We start from the raw sequence: 21,976 nt of genomic DNA, 5'->3' as shown, positions 1-21,976 counted from the left end.
ATGACAGAACGCACGCAACGTAGAGACGTCACATCGACTGTTAGGGAACGCAATTGGGGATTTGGACGGCGGATGAGAGTGGTATAGAAACACGTTGTTTCAATGATTTCGAATAGTATACGTGTTCTTTGGTTCTTTCGGTAAAGTGACGTAGAAAGAGAAAATACATTAAATAATAGCATACGACGTTTCGATTGCAACACGAGCAATCATCATCATGAGGTACAAATGAAAGAGAAAACAAACATAGTAAACTTAGAAATATAATGCAATACAGTACAACACACCCTAACTGTCATGTTGTATTGCATTATATTCTAAGTTTACTAGGTATTTAAATCGAAATGTTGCAGGGAGTGGCTGGGTGGCTCAGAGGTCAGAGGTTAGAGTGTTGAACTTGCAGAACCATAATCATAATTTGTATTTATCCTGGCGAAATCGATGAGCTATGAAGCTTTTTTCAGAGATGCCCAGTGGGGACGGGTCAGAAGGTTACAACAACAAACAATACAGAAACACGATAGGAGTACAAAGTCTAGGAACGGTAATGAAATCACTAAATATAAGCAAATAGACTAAAATATATATTTTACCAGGTAAAGCCCACTGAGCTATTAGTTATTTTACAGAAGCGACCTGGCTACAAATGATAGCTCAACGAAGTTGTCTACTACGTGGAAATTTATAATGCCATGACTAAACCTTAGTTTTTAAAGGTAGACAGTTGTTGTTGGTTTCAACCCGGTCAATGATGACTGTTGAACTTTACTTTGCAATTTCCAACTCTGAAAATGAAACACATGGGTTCCACTGGCACGTGCTTACGATGTTGTCTGTGTGGCAGAGCGCTCGCGAAAGCAACGCACCTAACTGAGGTGCCGGTGACGATAGCCGAACGTTAGAGGAGGTTTGCAGTTCGAGCCCCGCGGCACAACCCTGATATATTACCCATAACAAAATGTGCCATCTGCTTCGTAGTGGATGTAAAAAAAACAGTGACATGAGAAAAAAAGTTTAGACCGCGCACGCTGGCGTTATCGTCCAAATTTGCCAAATAAAAAAAAATAGCTGGTAAAAAGTTTGATGTTTAATGTGTATTTTGTTTAACCAATTGAGAACTCAAAGAGATCAGGAAAGTCTAATTTGCAAGAGTGACCTGGCGCTTTAGTCTACCAGTAGGGGGCGTAGATTGTTATGCACAAGTTGTGTATAATCCCAGTTGAGTTAGGGGCCGTCCATAAATGACGTCACGCACCTAGGGGGGGGGGGTTCAGGCATTTTTGACGATGTGTGACGAGGGGGGGGGGGTGAGAAATGTGACGTCACATCAAAATGCGCAACTTTAAATAAATATAGACAACACGTTCTACTTAATTAAATAGACTTTTTAATACATATTTTCTCCTACAACATCAGAGTGCAGCGCCACATTAAATACGCGCTGCAATTACAATCGTTTAAAGCGATTTGAAGAATGTTTTTTTTTGGGTGGGGAGCAGAGCTTTGTGACGTCATTTTTTAGGAGAGGGGTCTGACTTTTTGTGATGCCGTGTGACGAAGGGGCGGGGAGGTAAAAAATCGTCCAAAATCGCGTGACGTCATTTATGGACGGCCCCTTATTTAAAACGCAGTTTAAGTTATTTTAATGACACTGTTTAATTTACGTTCCAACTTTTTTATTTATTTAATTCGAGCGGTCGCTGCATTTTGCGAATACGGAGCGCGCCACAACGGCGTGAAATGTTCGAAACCGTGAGCGTAACGACGACATGATTAGGCGCGATGAGCCGCGATATACAATAAGCCTGGGTGCGACCGTGCGAGACACATCAAATCATTGTTGGGCCCCCACGTGACCGATTACCGCACCCAAATAAGGCAGGGCGTCTGCTGGATACGAAACCCCGTGAACCAATTACAGAAGGACACAGAGATCGCTCTTCTGCCCGGCCGCATCACGGACCAGTGTAATTCATACGGCAACATCGCCCCCTACTGCAAAACTTCGACGGGCGGCTCGTGAAAAAAGAGTTACAATGGCCCAGACTGTCCTTGGTAATTCTTAGGTTTTTTCGGTAAAGTCACGTAGGTAAAAAAATTAAATTAATAAAAGTAAAATAAAAATCACAACGTTTCGGAGATATTTTTATTTTACTTTTATTAATTTTAATTTTTTACCTACGTGACTTTACCGAAAAAACCTAAGAATATGAATCCTTGCAGTCACGAAAGCTTCAAATCTAGAATGAATGTCCTTTGTAAGTTACCCAGTCAATATACCAACGGTGGGTCAACGTTGGTACGCGATTGCAACCGTTAGGGCCGTTGGCACCAACGTTGGAGAAACGTTTCATGGTTACTGGGTGAATCTATATATATAAAATCACAAATCTGTCTGTCTGTGTGTGTGTCTGTCTGTCTGTGTGTCGCCGGACCATACGCAGTTTCATTGGACGAAATGTGAGGGATTTGCGAGACACGATTGGTCCGTTCTGCCCGGCCGCATCACGGGGGGGGGGGGGTTAACGGCCCCAGTACCCAGCCTTAGCTGGGTGGGCAATTTAGGCGAGGCCGGAGGCTCTGCACGGTACTAGGCCTCGACACCCCACCACACTATAGGCGTACATATTACTGCACAGCGGCCGAGGAGATCGTGGCTGGGGGGGGGGGGCAGGGGTAGCAGCCCATCTGTGTATATATGTAAGGTTATTAAGAAATATATTTTTCACCCGGGCAACGCCGGGTACTTCTGCTAGTGTTTATGTAAAGCTTTCGTGACTGCAGGGATTCATCTTCTTGGTTCTTTCGGTAAAGTCACGTAGACTTTACCGAAAGAACCAAGAAGATGGGTGAATGTTGTACAGTAATAGAAATGGTATCAATGTGGATGAGCGGCCACTGGAGATTTCCCCAGCAATTCTGTGATACCATTTCTGCATTTCTACCTGTGAGAGTTCCGACTGGATTCCTAGTCTCAAGATGCCGATTACACATCGAGGATAGAGTTGTGGAAATATGCAAAGAATGCTTTGGCTGCACAATTATACAAAGTTGATGCCAGAGGCATTGGATATTTATTGATTTATTTTGCCCTTGGTTAGTCTAATTTATCAGAAATATAATTTATGAAAGCTGCAAGCCAATGGAAATTTAGTGCAGAACAGCCGACCCAATTGTTTACGTGATGTTATTCTATTTGGGTCCTGTGTGAGTCTAATTCTAATGGAAGATTATTGGAGCAAGCTTGATAGAAACAATCTCCATCGCCAACATTGGCCGAATACGTTGGTGAGTGGGACTGACAGAAGACATATGAGCCGCCATCGTTTTACGGTGTGACCGTTTCAGCAAGGTAAACAACTGTAATGTCAACGTCAGGCTTTGGAAGGTACCCAGGTGTCTTAGCTGTTAGAGCAATGCAGAGGTACCATATCCATGATTGAAGAGGTACGGTACCCAGTGATCTCAGCAGTCAGAGTGCTGAGGAGGTTCCGTATCCAGGATTTAAGAGGTACGGTACCCAGGGGTCTCAGCGGTCAGAGCGTTGAGGAGGTACCGTATCCAGGATTTAAGAGGTACCTTACCCAGGTGTCTCAGCGGTCGGAGCGCTGAGGAGGTTCCGTATCCAGGATTTGAGAGGTACCTTACCCAGGGATCTCAGCGGTCAGAGCGCTGAGGAACCGTATCCAGGATTTAAGAGGTAAATTACCCAGGGGTCTCAGCGGTCAGAGCGTTGAGGAGGTTCCGTATTCAGGATTTGAGACGTACCTTACCCAGGTGTCTCAGCAGTCAGAGTGCTGAGGAGGTACCGTATTCAGGATTTAAGAGGAACCTTACCCAGGGATCTCAGTGGTCAGAGCGCTGAGGAACCGTATCCAGAATTTAAGAGGTACCTTATCCAGGTGTCTAAGCGGTAGGAGCGCTGAGGAGGTTCCGTATCCAGGATTTGAGAGGTACCTTACCCAGGGGTCTCAGCGGTCAGAGCGCTAAGGAACCGTATCCAGGATTTAAGAGGTACCTTACCCAGGGGTCTCAGCGGTCAGAGCGTTGAGGAGGTTCCGTATTCAGGATTTGAGACGTACCTTACCCAGGTGTCTCAGCAGTCAGAGTGCTGAGGAGGTACCGTATTCAGGATTTAAGAGGAACCTTACCCAGGTGTCTCAGTGGTCAAAGCGCTGAGGAGGTACCGTATTCAGGATTTAAGAGGTACCTTACCCAGGAGTCTCAGTGGTCAGAACGTTGAGGAGGTACCGTATTCAGGATTTAAGAGGTACCTTACCCAGGGGTCTCAGTGGTCAGAGCGTTGAGGAGGTACCGTATTCAGGATTTGAGAGGTACCTTACCCAGGTGTATCAGTGGTCAGAGCACTGAGCCGGAGCGGCTGACATCATAGGGTTGAATGGAGTCTTAAGAAACCAGTGATAAAACTGGGTTCTCAAGTTTGGTGAATGTATGGTCCCAGCCTGGCCATCAACGACTGCTCTATAAAACATTGCAGTTAAATTATTGTTTATTTCACCGACTATATTGAGTTTTTTTCCAGCTCTGTGATGGGTTTTTCATAATTGTCATGTGAAAAAATACATTTTGTGCAGGCTATTTAAAAAAGCGTGTCTCCAGAATTGATTTCTTAACTTATACGCATGATTTATTTAAATATTTCAACAGCAAAATGCCTTGAAATGGCGCACCCTGGGCATCTAAGGTGGAAAATGGCCCACAAATAGCAAACACTTAATGACATGTATATATACACACCAATTTGAAATCTACTAATTATGGAGTATGTCTGTGATGCAGTCTTCCGTTCTCGAATACAGGATGAGACAATAAAGGCTACCTCGGAGTGTTTTGTCTCTGGTGACGTGTGCAGGTAAACTAATTCCGAAACATAATCTTTATTTATACTGGAGAAATCCGATGAGCTATAAAGCTCTTTTTCACAGATGTCTAGTAGGGGCGGGTAAGAATGTTACAACAACAAACAATACAATCACGTGATAGTAGTGCGAAGTACAAGAAAGATTAAAAAAGAAATCACCCAAACACATACAAATGAAACTAAACCATCCCCATCCTACCAGGCAAAGTCCACTGAGGGATTAACTTATTTTTCAGATGCAACCTGGCCACAAATGATAGCTCAACAAAGTGGCCCATTATTTGGACATTTATCGCACCAAAATAATCTAAATAATCTCAATGCATGTTTATAAATGTGGACTTGCCCGTATCAATCGGAACAGTTTTCCTGCTCAGCTGACCTATATGTAAGTCGATGGAAAACGAATTTCTTTAGAACTGTTTTTGTGTTTAGTTTGTTGTCCTTCCCCCGCACCTCCGATTGGCATGGTTAGCTACGTCCGGTGCGAAAGAAGTTCAGCATACGTGCGTAAGTGTACGTGTCCTATGTACAGTGAGGGAAAAAAAATACTTATTTCCCTCATTAAAATGCAAATCAATTTATAACATTTTTGACATGAGTTTTTCTGGATTTTTTTGTTGTTATTCTGTCTCTCACTGTTCAAATAAACCTACCATTACTGACTGATCATTTGTCAGTGGGCAAACGTACAAAATCAGCAGGGGATCAAATTCTTTTTTCCCTCACTGTAAGTCTACGTCATTATCTTGGTCCTATGTAAGTCTGTGTGCCGTATGTAAGTCTATAGGTGCCATGTACATCTTTATCTCTTAAATGTATATGGGTTATATGTAAGTCTATGTGATTATCTGGGTCCTATCTAAGTCCCCGTGCCCTATGCAAGTCTATGGGAGCCATGTAAATCTATAATTCTTATCTTTATATGGATTATATGTAAGTCTATGTAATTATCTGGGTCCTATGTAAGTCTGTCTTATGTAAGTCTATGGGTGCTATGTAAATCTATAATTCTTATATTCATATTGGTTCTATGTAAGTCTATGTAATTATCTGGGTCCTATGTAAGTCTGTGTGTCTTATGTAAGTCTATGGGTGCCATGTAAATGATAATTCTTTTATTTACATGGGTTATATGTTAGTCTATGTAATTATCTGGGTCCTATGTAAGTCTGTGTGTCTTATGATAGTCTATGGGTCCTATGTAAAAGTCTAAGGGGTTTCTTATCCTTGACAGCACAGTAATCGAAGAGGTTTTATTATTTTACTTTTATTAATTTTAATTTTTTACCTACGTGACTTTACCGAAAAAAACCTAAGAATATGAATCCTTGCAGTCACGAAAGCTTCAAATCTAGAATCGAGGAGGTGTCAATCACGTTTCGCCTCACGCTGATTGGCTCTTCGCCCATCACCTGCAAACCAAACCACGCCTCTGACCGCGCCCTATCCCGCTCAGGTGAAGGCGGGGTAGAGGGGGGATTATATTTGCCACTTCATTCGCGCGGCGGCGGCGACTGCACCAATAGGAGCGCTGCGTGCTGTCGTGTTGGACGCCCACTGACCAATTGCGAGCCGCCAAAGTGGCGAGCCGCGCTCATGCGAACTGCGGAATGTAATCGCCTCGGGGGTGGCTGACGTGGACCGCATAGGAAGTCCTGGCGGCGAGACTCGATCGCAACTTTAAATTCGTTTTATTTTTTTGTCATCCGTCGGTCTCGAGGGGAATGGGAAAGATGTCTGTCGCTTCTGTTCTCACTTTCGTCACCTTGAGCGGGTTTTCCGCCGGGTTCTACCTCCCTGGCCTGGCCCCCGTCAGCTTCTGCCCGGAGGAGAGCAAGAGCGACACTTGCCCGGTAAAGTGTGCTAGGAAAAGCGGGAAAAGCCTCGGCCTGGTTTGGCCCTTTCGTTAAAAAATGTATTATTTTATCAAAGAGAATTAAAAGTCGTGGTTAGGCGCTCCGCAATAGCTGCCTGGTCACGCCACTACTACAGTGTGTGCATACGGTCAATCCGCTGCCGGATTAGGGCCTCAACTACGCCGTAAAGGTCGTGTGAGCGGTTGTTTTGACCATACTTCACCACACTGGTCAGTGCGGTTTGGTGAAGTTGACGCCGCTTCTGATGTTATTGCGCACGGGTGGAAATTAAACTCTGATCCGCTGGCTGTTGTTTCGTAACGGGTAATACTCAGGCGACGTCCTTAGAACGGTAATAATGACGTCCCGCCGATTCGTAACTTTAAATTGCTGTACGTACTGTAGATATTTCCACATTGAGAGACATAGTTCAGTGTGCCTATGCGTATACTAACGCTGTATATTCAGTATTTCCTACATAAGCGGGATCCTACACTAGTGGACAGTTCGTAGTACTGTATATTATTAAGATACAGTGTATTAAGATATACGTATTTGCATCGCAGGGTGGCGAGTCATGGAAACGCCTTGTTGGGAGGCATTTATCAAGCAGTGGATTGACCATTGCTGCTGGTGATGACGACGATTACGATATAAGACACACGTGTTTATCAAGTATTACAACGTGATCATTATCTGACTAAATTACACACAAATGCTCGAACTCGTCAGATCTATAAAGCTAAGCAGGCTTGAGCCTGGGTAGAGGCTTGGATGGGCAAAGACCTTGCACTACAGGTGTTGTAGACCGCTGGGCAGCAGAGAGAAAGATCCATATTTCTGCGTTGTATGTACATCTATGCGCCCACGTGTATGCTCCCCGACTTCACAATCCAGCAGTTGATTGACAGGACTGCCCATGCTTTACAGGACCAATACTGCACCACGCTGGTCAATGCGGGTCGTTCACCGTGTCTCTAAGCCAGTGGTGCAAATTCCATTTTTTTTACGGCAGGGTTAACTCCACTGTAACAAACAATTTCGGCTTCTCAGAAAGCGATACTTATCTTTGCGACGTGGTTTCAAAGCTTCCCTGTTATTGCCGTAGTGTTCTAAGGTCGTTCGAGGCTTTTATCAACGTGAACAGGAAGTTAAAGTGCACATTGCGCCCTCGGTTGGCAGCATTCAACTAGGGCCGGGAAGATAAGTCGATGGAGTGGACTGATCGATAACAATTGTATTCGACTATATAGTACCGTATTCACTGGTCGATTACTCGGGCCCCTTTTAATAATGGTAGCTGCCCTGACGGCACGTTCAAGTTGATAGGCCGATGATGTCACTCGCCCCCGCGCGTCACCTCCCGGCCAGCGGCACACGTGGGAACAGAGGTTAAACTTTTTCCACCTGTGTTTTGTGTTATCCGATTGAAGAATTGAACCCATCACCATCGGTTACTGGAATAATAGGGTATCCCTGGTCTAATTAAACCCCTAAGTGGAACGATTTTCCTTTAACCTCTACTGCTACTACCATACAATGCTTGTACAGTATCTTGTTTTAGTTTTCGTGAACAGCCAATGATAAATGCGTGTTGTCTTGTTTACGTTTTAAAATGGTTGGAAATTAAAGTGGACACGTCACCTGACCTCGTATTCCCGACGAAAATCATGTGTGACAAGTGGGCAAATTATTTGTCTATTGTCTATGTGAATATTATACTCCATATTGAAGAGGAAGGATGCAGTGCTTCACTTTCACTCTTAATGATGTAAAGCATTCACAAAGTTAGGTATACATTTGCATAATGTTAGCCAGAAGGTGAACACATTTTTTCTTAAAGCTTAATGCCTTGAAATGTCCTCGAGTTACTTGAAAGGTGAGTTTGTAAAGCAAACATGCTAAGACTTATTTAAAGGCACGTGTCTTTTTTGGTTTACAGTGGTTTGAGTGGCCAGGACGTTGAGTATATGCTCTACTCTGAAAAAAAAATTATTTAAAATACTTTTTTTTAAACACGCTTTAATTAAATGTACCGTACTCGTAATAGCAGAACTCCACGACTCCAGGAAGTGGCCCCGCAGCTTGACATAACGCAAGGGACCGTGGTGATTTACAGGCAACGTTAGTTGAGCGTGGACAATTAGACCCGTCAAAAAGATTGTTTAAAAATATGTTTTAAAATGATCATGATAGAATATAGTATTGTCATCAGTATGACATACCTATACCAAGTTTGCAGTCGATACGACATTGGGAAGACGGTTGAAATTGAGTTACAAGATTTGAGGATACGACAACAGAGTAAGTTAAATAAAAGCGTGTAAAATGTTTAAAAATATACATTTCAATTCATTTTAATGATAGAATATAGTCTTGCCATCAGTATGACATAGGTATACAAAGTTTGCAGTCGATAGTACATTGGGAAGTGGGTAAAAATTGAGTTACAAGATTTTTTAAGGATACGACAACAGACGGAGTGAGTTAAATAAAAGCGTGTAATAATTATAATGAAAACCTGCTTCGGCACGATTGTGGTTTGTCAAATTATTTCTGTAAAGGGCAGTATTGACATCGTATGGAGAGATAAGGTGGAGATAAAAAATGACAGACTATAACACATTTTAAAGCACATCAATGAGTCGGCTTGTGTTCGTGATCTTTTACAACTTGCAGAGTCATCTTCAGGATATCAATGTATTAATAATCACGTGTTGACTTACTCTTAAGGAAAAGTACACATTTTGAGGCATGGCCTTTCTATTTATAATCGGCAAGCCTTTATGCAACCCCCTTACTAAACCCTCATCTTTTTGTTTCCTTGCTCTTATTTCTAAAACCGTATTGTTCTCATGCCTCGGTGTATCCTGTTAGCTTTTGTATTTATCTTATTCCGTATCTTGTTAATCATTTCATTGTCAAGCACCCTGTTTGTATCACGGAAGCAGAGCCATACAGTTTGATAAGATTCTCAAAATATGTAACATTCGTTATACATGATAAAAGTATAAAACTGCAAATGTATTGATTGGTTGTTACAAATGTCAAACGTATGTATTCTCATCACTTGCTACAAAAAATACTTCTCTTCCCACACAGTCCGTCATTGAGCTGTTTGTGAACAGACTGGATTCAGTGGAATCTGTTCTTCCCTATGAATACAATGCGTGAGTATGATTTACCTTATTTTATACGGTATACTGCTAACCACAATTCAAGTCACCTGCTGCCATCATTGTGAATCGACTGGCTTTAAAGACCGTTGTGTCGATTAGAGGTTGAGAGAACCTGCTTTCCTCAATATGAAGTATCGTTTTGCACAATAATCAAACATTAATGAGGATAGTTTTTTATTATTGTTTTTATTTCTCCCTATGTTTATCCCGATTGTGTTGTCGGCGTCATGTTCATTCACATCTTTTGAGAGCAGTTCAACCGGAATCAGAATCAATCTTTATTTAGACTGGAGGAATCCAATGACTTATAATAAAGCTCTTTTTCACAGATGTCCAGTAGTATTGGAGAATGGACCCATCACTTCAGGTCCCTTCAAGTGACGCTTTGCAGTGAGAGTCATCTTTGCCACATGGCAGTCATCCCAATATTTAATTCTCGCAGCTGAATTTTTGCCAAACTAAGTGCGGTTCCAAATCGAATGTGATTGGATTTTTGGCAGTCATATTGACTGGGCGGAGAATTTAAACTCGCCACACTTGAGAACCCTGTTTGATCAGTCAGGCAGCTGCCTGGTTGGTTACTGTTTTTAAACGATCACATGGGCAACAGTGAGACCCTAGAAATGCCACGTGGACTACATTGTAATTATACAATAGGGCCTACAGGAACATGAGGCCCTACTTCTAAACGTCCCGCAAATAATATGTATTCATCATTGGAAGGATCTTAGCTGTCTTACTCCCAAACGTAAACCGGAAATCAACATGTTGGTAAGAAAAAAATGGGTGCAGGCATCACAATCCTTTATCAGTGAGCTCTAATTACGATAACGCAATGGTGTGTGTTAATGAGTGTCCAGCCAATTGCATTTTTTGTCTTGTTTAGTCCTCAGTTTGAAAAGGGTTTCCCACACAAGCTGTAGATTATGCTGTGTTGCTTGAGCTAGAAGCGCTTGTGTTACAAGGGTGAGGTGGCTAAAGTAAACCGTTAATTTAGTCGACACAGTGAAACACAACACTTTGCTTGTAAAGAATCAACTGTCACCTAATGGTTGACTTATCTGCCACGACTGTAGTTGTGAGAGTGAAGGCAAGCCAACAGCTCTCATCTGGTCACTGACACGTATTACTGTCATTGGAATGTTTCACTTAAGTAGAGTCCTGGCATGTATTTTTCGATAATTACATTAATATCTACAGAGAGCCAATGTTTGTCCATGGTGGCACTTGTAGAATAAGCAGCATTTGGCAAAATTCCAGCTCGTTTAAAAATATTTTGACTGTCATGTGATAAACATAACTGACAGTGGCATGGTGAGTAAGAAAGGGCTTTAAACCTTCTGTGTGGACCAGAGGTTACTTCAAAGGCACTCGGAGGTAGCTCTGTAATATCTGCTTTTGTGGGCCTTCCTCTAGCACAAACGGTTGCACTGGTCTGCTAGATATTTTAATGTATTCTTCATCTATGACATGACATTTTGGGGAAAAGGCCAATCAAATAATCTAAATTCAACAGCTACGAGACAAGTCTGTGTTTGACAAGAAACGAAATACTGTCTGTACATATTAGTTCAGTGCCTTTGCATGAGTGGTTGAATTTTTGATGGCGGTCTTCCACAGCTTCGACTTCTGCCAAGCAGAAGGAAAAAAGCGACCTTCAGAGAACTTGGGGCAGGTTCTTTTCGGAGAGCGGATTGAGCCGTCCCCATACTCGGTGAGTGAGATGTTAAATAGATTTTGAAACCGTAATTTAGGACAATGATAAGGTGGAACGCATCACATCTAGGATTTGCAAGCGTGACGGTATGTATTGTCTTGTACTTTTATGTTTGTTCGACCGTTGTAAACCACTGCACCATGTATATACTCAAGTCTGAGCATTGTTAGATATCGTATTATAGTGAGCAAGCACTGTGGTTTTCGCAATCTGAATCTGTTGTACTACAAATAACATCACGTAGAATGAAATAGCCTCCCAATAGAAATGTAACCGCACTTCAAATGTTCACGTTATTGTGTCAGCATTTGCAACTCCTATTACAAACATGACGCATAAACATGTTTTATTCATACGATTGACTGGTAAATGTATTCAACATTATTCATGAAAAAAAACTTACATATAATATCTTTAATATCCAAACACATTCGGGCACAGACTTTGGTCATCCAGTTGTACTAGCATTTACTTTGCAATGCGGAAGCATTCGCATTCCTGGTGGTTAGTGCTCATTGTGTTCATTGGACCCACTGTTACAACATAACGTGTGTGGGTTTTACAAAGCGCCCAGTTGGACATGGCTGGGCATGGCGTGTGTACCGTGAAGCCCCACCCCCACACAGCCCTAGTAACTGTCTGGGGCTTCACTCGTAGGCAATGTCAACAGAACTGTAAAACCTACTCGGAAATATTCTGGCAGGATTTGGCGGAATATGAATCGTAAAAGGCAACAAGAAAGAGAAACCCAATACTCTCCCATGGTGCTTTCTTGTGAACTCTTCAAAGGGGGATCATTTTAATCTCAGGTTGTGCTTTGTTCCAGCTTCTGTCCCAGAGGCACCACTCTCCCTTTAAACAGACTGTACCTCTTGATCACGTACATCTTAAAAGGAAGCAAATCAAAATATCCATCACTCGTAGGCTTTCCGTGTTATGTCTGTGAAAATAAAGCCAGCCTAGATTTTTCAAGTGGGTTTAAATCCATCGGTTACACAGACTACAGTACACACATGACATTGATATATTTTGTTCTGTGAACCTGTCAGTTGTGGCACTCTTCCGGATTTACGGTCCTACGTTTACATTGCAAGAAATAAGAAATATTTGGGTAATTGGTGAACATAGCATTAGTTTAGTACACTTTTGGATTGCTTGGGTTTTTGTAAAGATTCCACAAGTTGCATGAACTTGAAGTTATGAGATCTGTACTCGAGTATTTCTGAATGTGCCTTTGAAATGCTGTGACAACGTTAAGAATTTACAACATTCCCTGCTAGAGATTGTTCATCACGTGTATGCAGGAGCACACGGTGACAATGTTAGAAACATGCGTTTCGAGTATTTGGATACATTCCCACGTGATAAGCCACTTAGTTGAGCTATCATTTGTGGCCAGGTCGCTTCTGAAAAAGAGCAACATAGTTCTGTGGACCTTCCTGGGAAAATATTCGTATAATTATTATTTTAAATTGGAAACACTCAGGGCCTCGATCAGAGGTCGCAACCGGGTACCCGATACCCGTACCTTACCCGATACCCGGCTACCCGTACCCGGCCGGGTACGGGTACCCGTTTGCGACCCTGGTGCGGCCGGGTACGGGTAGACCGTGAGTCACTGGTAAGTAACCGTTTGTCACTCATTTCTCAACGTCTTGTCTCTTCTCACAATTCAAGTTCCTAGAATCAACCCACCCGCGCCTGCAACATGGCTTCATCCCAGAGGTCGCAATCAGGTACCCGATACTCGTACCCTACCCGTACCCGGCTGGGTACGGGTAGGGTACGGGTACGGCCGGGTACAGGTACCCGTTTGCGACCCTGGTGCGGCCGGGTACGGGTAAGGAATCAAAACTCGTTTGCGACCTCTGGCCTCGATACACTTGGGTCAGAGTTTAGAACAGAGTTGATGTTTAGTAATTGGAGTGCTTTAAACGCAATAAGCGACTTACACATTTCATTCCAAACTCCCAGTGGTAGCTGGCCTGACTCAGGACCTGGCTGACAGTTTGCCAGTAGGGGGCAATCATTGCTGTGTAATCAAAATTGAGTAATTTGCATAAAATATTTTGGTACTTGGCAAATTTATACCATGACGCCTGAACACGGTGGACAACAAGTTTCAAAACTAGTTTCCCCGTAAGTGGCATCATTGATCAGTCTATTTCAAAACAATTGGGCAACTAGTTTTATTTGTGACAGAAGATGGCGTGGCAACTATTGTAGGTAGCGATAGCTGATGATTGCCCTAAAATGTCGCGAGCGTCTCATGGCCTTCAGCAGCAGAGCGTCGAAAAGAAGACCACAGTGGCATTTTGTTACGTTATTTCATTTTACGACTGTGCGATCAGATCTCCTTCAAAGCTGAGAAAACGTGCGAGAAGGTGTGCGACACTAAGGTCTACAGCGTTAAAAACACAGAAGACCAAGCAAAGCTGGACTTTCTGAAGAGAGCCATGCAACTCAACTACCAGAACCACTGGTGAGCTCTCCGACCATTGGCTGAGCGAGAGGGCGTTGCATTCCTTTGTGACGTGCGTCGCTATGCATATCCCAACCGACGGTGCACCTGGGAGTTTGACCATTTTGCTAACAACACTGCTGTCTGAATTTTCCAGTTTTTTACAATTATCCATAGAATAATTCACCCCTCTCTCCACCCCGCCCTACAAGTGATTCAATGATTTGTCACAATTTGGGCTCCTGATTCAATGTGAGAGTTGATTATTTTTGTCTCATCTCTATTCATATTGTCCCATCTCTTTAACTAATTTGTACTGCCCGTCTCGTTTTTACTTTCTCGTATGCAGTAAATAAGGTATCCTATTGGAACTGACAAAACTGTACAAAGAGATGTTTTGTTTATACTCTGTAATTCAAATTGGACGATGATATATTTTAAACAAAACTAATTTATCAAATCCAAATAGCCAAGGGTGGCAGCTGGACCCAGAAGGTTCGCACGCTGTGGTATGAACTGGCCACCTGTGTTGGATTCCCGGTGACGGCTAATATCATTGGCAAGTGATATTTGAACCAGTCCCGACCTCTACCTTTACTGACTTACCACTGACAGCTCCCATGACTGAAAAGCATTTAAAGGCATTGTAATACTTAACTTGAACACGTGTATCACACATTTGTCATTCCACTGCTGTATGAAGGCCTTACCATTCTTTGGTGAGTCGCAAGGCTTTTTTTTTACCATACTTCGCCAACTTTGGTCAGTGCGGGTTCTTGTCGTCTTTGTGCATAGACCAGCATGGTGAAATATGGTCTCGCAATCCCCGTAGATTACGCAGTTTGGGGAAATCCCTAATCCAGCAGCAGATTGGCAAGAGCTGAAAGTAACTAATGATAATTCAGATATTTATTCGGTACTAAGTCCTCACAAGAACAAATATTACCACAGTGATCTGTGCCAGCGACATTGTAAACGTTTACTTTTCATACAAATGATTTTATTTTAGGAATACTTCTTTGAACATTTAAGTATTTGTCTCTGACCACAAAGGTATGGTTTGTTTAACTATGCATGTACCTTTTTAAAAGCTGGACATCAGAAATGTTTGTTTTAATGTAATTCTCATCTGGCCCCATGGTGTAAAGAAGTCTCCAACCCTTCTCGTCCACTCTATTTCTCTGGCCTCTGTGTGCTTTGAAGAAGTACCATTATCCTGACACGTTAATGACAGATCAATTTGTCCAGTACCAGCCCAACGCGCTGAAAATACGAACAAGTAAAACTCAGCATGGCTAAGCAAGGTGTTGAAAGATGCTTCACATTGGCTCCCTTTGCAGGATCATAGACAACATGCCAGTTACGTGGTGCTACGAAGTGGAGGGCGCAAAGAAGTTTTGCAATCCAGGTTTCCCCGTGGGCTGCCTCGTGTCGGCGGAAGGTGAACAAAGGGATGCCTGCGTCATCAACGTAAGTATGATGACCCAGTTCAGGGTCGGATAGATGAGTTTGCATAGGTGTGAGTTCCTGTTTCTGAATCCTGACCGCCACCTGTCATTGGGCCCCGGTCCCTTGAGGTGGCACCAATGATGCTAACCATCGAACATTTTGGGTAACAAATCCAACAAAGATGGTCACTGCATCGCGCGCTTTCAGGTGCGCTTCTGTGGCCGTCTAGAAAGTTCTTCCGATATTAGGAAGCCACTGAAGCTATGCACTTTTAAATGTAGATTGAAAAACTCATTTCTTTCGAACTGATTTTTGTGTTTAGTTTGTTGTCCTTCCCCCGCACTTCCTATTAGAACGGTTGGCTACGTACGGTGCGAAATACTTTCGACATACATACATAGTGCGCGCACACACACAAAAATAAAATCATATATACATTTGGTTTTACACTTAATTTGGCTATATTCCAGTGATGAGATTTAAATATCAGTGTGACGCTTATCATGCGATGAACATTAAATTCAGTGGAAAGGTAGGAAGGTGCTCCTGTGTGGACCAGAGATCACTTGAGAAGGTTTCTCTGTAAGTAGATCTGTGATATACACTTTTGTGGGCCATTCTTATCACACGAAGGGTTCTGCTGCTGTTTTGCGAGAGATCTGAATGGGTTCATCTTGTGACAATGCAAAGTTTAAATCTCACATCAGTCCAAAGCGAACATCCTCAGTACTATTTCCTTGAATATATATTTTTCCATTTTTTTTTCGTGCAAGTTTCGTTCGAATAATTTGAATCGGGCGCTTAATTATATTTCTCCACGGCTTCTTTTTCTCGGTGTGACAGGAAGCTTTCAACAAGCCCAATACTTACTACATCTTCAATCACGTGGACATCACAATCCTCTACCACAGTGGCGATGCTGAGCATTCACAAGAGTCCAGGCTGGTTACTGCAAAGCTGGAGCCCAGAAGGTCAGATGTTTTTCATTTTAGTCTTGCACTGCCCGTGCGTTTGCGTGGGATATACAGCCCAGGGTGGAGGGGTGGGTGGTGTGGGTGGGAAGCGTTAGCGTGACGCACGAACCCAACTCAAAGCTGTGGGACCCTACTGAAAAAGAGTCCTCGGATTGGGTGTGGCCCTATTATTATTATGTTTCCCGTGCCATTTTATATCGGCTCTACAGCACGTTTTACCACTTGAGTTGTGACTTAGCAAATACAGTGGCCTGTAGCATAGTATTTACAAGGCTGAATTATTGCAGCTCACTATGGGATGTCTGGCAAAAAACATTACCAAGCTGCAGGGTGTACAATATTTTCTGGCACGTGTCGTGATGGGTACCGCAAGATCTGACCGTATCTGTCCAGTGCTCGCCGAGCTACATTGGCTTCCGGTTGCCGAACGAATACATTATAAGGTCGCACTCATTACACATAATGTGCTTGCCACAAATTAACCAAATACCTTGACGATCTCGTCAAGGATCATAAACCATCACGCGAACTCCAGTCATCCTCGCAGCGCCTTTTGGCTGGCCATTGAACAAAGACTATCACCGCATTGTGTGCTTTCAAATGTGCTGCGGCCGTCTGGAATGCTGTTCCTTCTGATATTAGGAAGCCACTGGAGCTATGCACTTTCAGATCCAGATTGATAACTCATTTCTTTAGAACTGCTTTTTGTTTGTAGTTGTCCTCCCGTACTTCTGATTAGCACGGTTAGCTACGTACTGTCTGAAAGAATTCTCCTATGACGGCTGTACAATTGGTTCGTTGACGGTGTATTTATTATTTATTAAATATTAAATTGTTTTTACAGTTTCAAGCATGCGACTGGGAAACCCGACTGCGCATCTTCAGATCCCATGGATATCCCTGTTGAATTTAAGGAAGATGTCAAGATTACCTACACATATTCCATCACCTTCCAGGTGACTGCTCCTTTTGTTTGTCACTTTGATTTGCAGCTGGGGATGATTAAAATTAATTTAAAACAAAACGAACAAATTGGCCAATGTACTCGGGCAGATTTGTGTAAAGGTGTTATGTTTGATTGCATGTCACTTGTGCAGAGATTGCAATAATGGGTGGGAATAGAAGTGCCCCATGTGTGTGGTTTTTATAGAATTCATTGTCAGTTTTAGATCAGCATCATTTTATCTTGGTTGCTTTCATTTAATTAAGGTTGTAACACTGACTGGGGAGTGGTAGTGTTGTGGTTAGCACACTGCACTACAAACCTGGCTATCTGCGTTCGATTCCCGCTCTTGGCCAGCATCGGCACAGCCTTCAATTAGAACCTGATATGGTGTGTAATCGTCAGCATTTTGGAGACAAAGGTAACTAAACACATGTGACAGGGCAGCCCGAGTGGCAGCTGTCCCTGTGGGCACAATGTGATCTGACTTGCAAATGTGCATGAGTCTATTCGTATGGAGGGATGATCGAGATGTTTTATCCCAATTCAGTGAATTGATGTGATACCCTTATGCAGTGAATACATAGCAGCTTGTTTTTTTTTTTGGTGAAACAACACGGAGCTAATGTAGTCAAAGCTAATTCTAGATTTGAAGCTTTCGTGACTGCAAGGATTCATATTATTAGGTTTTTTCGGTAAAGTCACGTAGGTAAAAAAATTTAAATTAATAAAAGTAAAATAAAATAATTAAAAAAATTTTACCTACGTGACTTTACCGAAAAAACCTAAGAATAGTCAAAGCTAGCCAAGAAGTAAATCAAAACTCTACTAATTGCCTTCATCAGGTCCATGATTGTTGATGTTTTGTGCATTTTGCTTGCAATTTAGAGACAGTGTTGATTAACGTAACATGCAAACATATACATCCCTTTGTCGATCCACTGCTGGATGATCGCTTGCCCACTCAATGCACGTTGTGGGGGGCTACTTCACCACGCTGGTAAATGCGGGTTGATGAAGCATGGAACAGACTTGGGAGCATAGACGTATGGCACAGCAATGGATTTTGCTGCACTAACTCCTGCTGCCCCGAATGTATTGTCCGTAGCTTTTAACACCTGGTTATGTGGTTGCCCATCCAAGCACCTTCCAGGCAAAACAAGTTCAACATACATGCAACTTCGCTTTGCTTCTGAGATCTCACCAGATTTGGTGCATTCCAGGTGATTCTTCATAAGCAACATTCTGAAATAAATGCATTATTTTTGTTTTAGAAAAACGACAACATCCGTTGGGCATCACGATGGGACTACATCCTGGAGTCCATGCCGCATACAAATATTCAGTGGTTCAGGTGAGAGCCTTTTGCATAGAGCAGACATGGTGGGGGCGGGTGAGGGGGATGTGGGGAAGATGACACAGCATGCATGTAGGTCGTCCCCTCAAGTGTAAAACAAAACAAGCAATGGGACAGTCGCAAACCTATTGTCCCTGGCTGTACTGGGAAGTCTGGACTGGTTGGGTCGCGCAACAAGTGTGCTTACGCCATACTCTTTGGTTCTTTCGGTAAAGTCACGTAGGTAGAAATAAAATCAAATAAATCACGACGTTTCGATCGCAACACAAGCGACCGTCATCAGGCGTAACCGATACAGCAGGACAACTGCAGTTGTGCTGTATCGGTTCCGCCTGATGACGGTCGCTTGTGTTGCGATCGAAACGTCGTGATTTATTTTATTTCATTTCTACCTACGTGACTTTACCGAAAGCTTCAAATCAAGTTTGTGCTTATGCCCTCGCCCATTTTTTGTCCCGGCAGCATCATGAACTCGCTGGTGATCGTGCTCTTCCTCTCCGGTATGGTGGCCATGATCATGCTGCGAACACTGCATCGCGACATCGCCCGCTACAACCAGGCGGAGTCGGCTGTGAGTACTCTCATCGCCTTCCTCCTCCTCCTCCTCCTCTCTTCCGAACATCCCTTGGTTCTCTCACGCCTGCGCTTACCGTCTCACTCAATGCATCGCTGCCACCTCCCGAGTTGTGCCTCGTTTAATCTTCTACTAGTTCCTTCGTCTGTGTGAAAACGATCGGGTTCGATCAGACGCGGTCAGCCTCAGGAATTTTATATTTTTCGGTGTGCGAGCGAAACGCCAGTCCTGCCTTCCTAAATTGCAGCTCCGTACATTTTCGCGTCGCTGAGAGAGCAAAGTCACGTTGGTGTGCGTTATACAAAGCGTCCCTTAAGTGCACGGCAGGGGGCACTACATTTGGATGTGCACACTAGTTTCGGCTTCACAATGCAGGCTCTGGCGGATTGGGTGCAATAAATGTTGGCTTCTCAATAGAATTGTAAATGGGTCTCGGTGGGATTTCTTTGCCAAAGAGGTGGCGGCAAGTGGGAGCGAGATGTTCTTGGCATCTGAATTTCAACTCTAAGCTGTTTGTCACCTTTTCCGCAGTGTCACGGCAACCCAAAGGTGTTGTACATTGCTCTAAAATTAGCAGTGAATTTAAGCCTGCTCGTAAAAAAAACTTTCATTCAGCACAGTTCATTCTCAGGCAACACCCGTGCGTTTTGTCACTTGAAGCACGTTATTCGTAATATTTGCGTTTGCGTGCATCAAGTTTGTTTTTTGTACGATGTGGTGTGCTGTGGATATTCTTCTTGCATAGCTGTGTACGCTGGACATTTCACAGCAGAACCAATCGTTCATTCAATGTAACCATTTCCATAGCACTGATTACAGTGTGGGAGCCAGAAATCCCACTGGCATGCTTCAATTGCTCAATCTCTAGAGTGCCCTCCACTGGACTGCAAAATTAATCCATGTGTATTGTAATCAGTTGACTTTGACTAATGCACCAAACAGCACAATTACCTTTTTTCCCTTTCATTTATTTTACATTCATGGAGAAACCAGACCTCGATCATAAAAGCTGAGAGTGCAGCCTTGTACATCCTACGGTGGCTTCTCGGTGCTGCGTGCTCATTACTCTGGCACACGGCGCCTTAGACACCTGTGTTGCCGAGCTACTTCCAGCTTCTTTGGATTTGTAATGCCGCTAATCAGATGAAGTGCCCCCTATTTGAAAGGCTTAGCAGATGGTGAGGATAAGTGCTGCTATTATGGTGCTTTCATCTCTTTTGCCCAGCTCACTGGGGCGGTTGGCCAATAACACATCCGTTCACTTTTCGTAATTCCTCCTTCAGCTCACGTGCAACAGTGATGAGCCCCCCCCCCCCTTCTCAACGTGTGCCTGTGAGAGAGACCTTGACCCAAGTTGAGTCACACCTGGCAGAGATGCTTTATTGGATGCAAGAGGCTGAGATGAGCATTTCGATGCAACACAAGCGCGCGGATATAAAAAATGATGACGGTGGTGACGACGGTGGTGACGACGGTGGTGACGACGGTGGTGACGACGGTGGTGACGACGGTGGTGACGACGGTGGTGACGACGGTGGTGACGACGGTGGTGATGACGACGGTGGTGATGACGACGGTGATGACGACGGTGATGACGACGGTGACGACGACGGTGGTGACGACGACGGTGGTGACGACGACGGTGGTGACGACGACGGTGGTGACGACGGTGGTGACGACGGTGGTGATGACGACGGTGACGACGACGGTGGCGACGACGGTGGTGACGACGACGGTGGTGACGACGACGGTGGTGACGACGACGGTGGTGACGACGACGGTGGTGACGACGGTGGTGACGACGGTGGTGACGACGGTGGTGACGACGGTGACGACGACGGTGGTGACGACGACGGTGATGACGACGATGTTTTTCTGGTGATTAAACTAGCTTCATCAGGCGATTAGTCAGAATTGTGAAAGACTTTTCCCTGTTTTGGTCTTAAATAGAGGAGAGGACGGTGCTGAACATACATTTGTATTTTGTACTATCCTACTTTGCTCCCATGCCAGTGCCTCTGGCCTTTACAAACCCCCACTGACCAGCGTATGGTCGCATAACCTCCACGACCCGCACAGCGTGTGGAGGCCGTCATCCAGCAGTGGATTGAAATGCACATGCTAGCTTCGTTGGAACGTTATGAAATTAACGTTTTACAAGGTGGGGAGCAAGGTGGCACAGCTGTAACACCTGTGCCTCGCAGCACGAATGGCCTGGGTTTGATTCTTGACTCGGCATCTTTTCTGTGTACAGCTTGAATGTTCTCCCTCTGTTACACATGGACTCTCTCTGAGTTCTCTGGTTACCTCTCAAAGTAAAACATCCATGCACTGTCCAGGCATTCCTCGCGTAATGCCCCCCCCCCCAGCCATTAGTGCAAATTTGCAGTTACGCGATTACTCTTTTCGGGACTTACGTCACACTTACGCTCCCTGTTTAACAGTTACACGAAAAAAAATTGGAAAGTTCATTTTTTTTAAACGATAAATATTCTAAGTAAAAAAATATATATTCTGATGGCGTCACCGCGCCATGGCAGCAGGGCCCAGTGTCACGGGTTGGGCGTAGCCATCTTAGAGC

General features: G+C 43.8%; 1 protein-coding gene across 1 annotated transcript in view; it reads left to right on the top strand.

The window, feature by feature from the left end:
• The first annotated feature begins 6,489 nt into the window (after positions 1-6,489).
• Positions 6,490-21,976, top strand: part of LOC144947045 (transmembrane 9 superfamily member 2-like) — a 41,981-nt gene continuing 26,494 nt past the window's right edge. The window contains exons 1-9 of the mRNA XM_078876189.1: positions 6,490-6,738; positions 9,844-9,911; positions 11,541-11,634; positions 13,989-14,119; positions 15,439-15,568; positions 16,391-16,518; positions 17,366-17,477; positions 18,739-18,818; positions 19,284-19,392. Of these exons, the coding sequence (XP_078732315.1) occupies positions 6,610-6,738; positions 9,844-9,911; positions 11,541-11,634; positions 13,989-14,119; positions 15,439-15,568; positions 16,391-16,518; positions 17,366-17,477; positions 18,739-18,818; positions 19,284-19,392 (981 nt within the window). The 5' untranslated portion in view covers positions 6,490-6,609. The remainder of the gene's footprint in view (positions 6,739-9,843; positions 9,912-11,540; positions 11,635-13,988; positions 14,120-15,438; positions 15,569-16,390; positions 16,519-17,365; positions 17,478-18,738; positions 18,819-19,283; positions 19,393-21,976) is intronic.

This window comes from Lampetra fluviatilis, chromosome 43, assembly GCF_964198595.1.
Source record: "Lampetra fluviatilis chromosome 43, kcLamFluv1.1, whole genome shotgun sequence".
Lineage (NCBI taxonomy): Eukaryota > Metazoa > Chordata > Hyperoartia > Petromyzontiformes > Petromyzontidae > Lampetra > Lampetra fluviatilis.
This window is presented reverse-complemented; position numbering and strand designations above follow the sequence as displayed.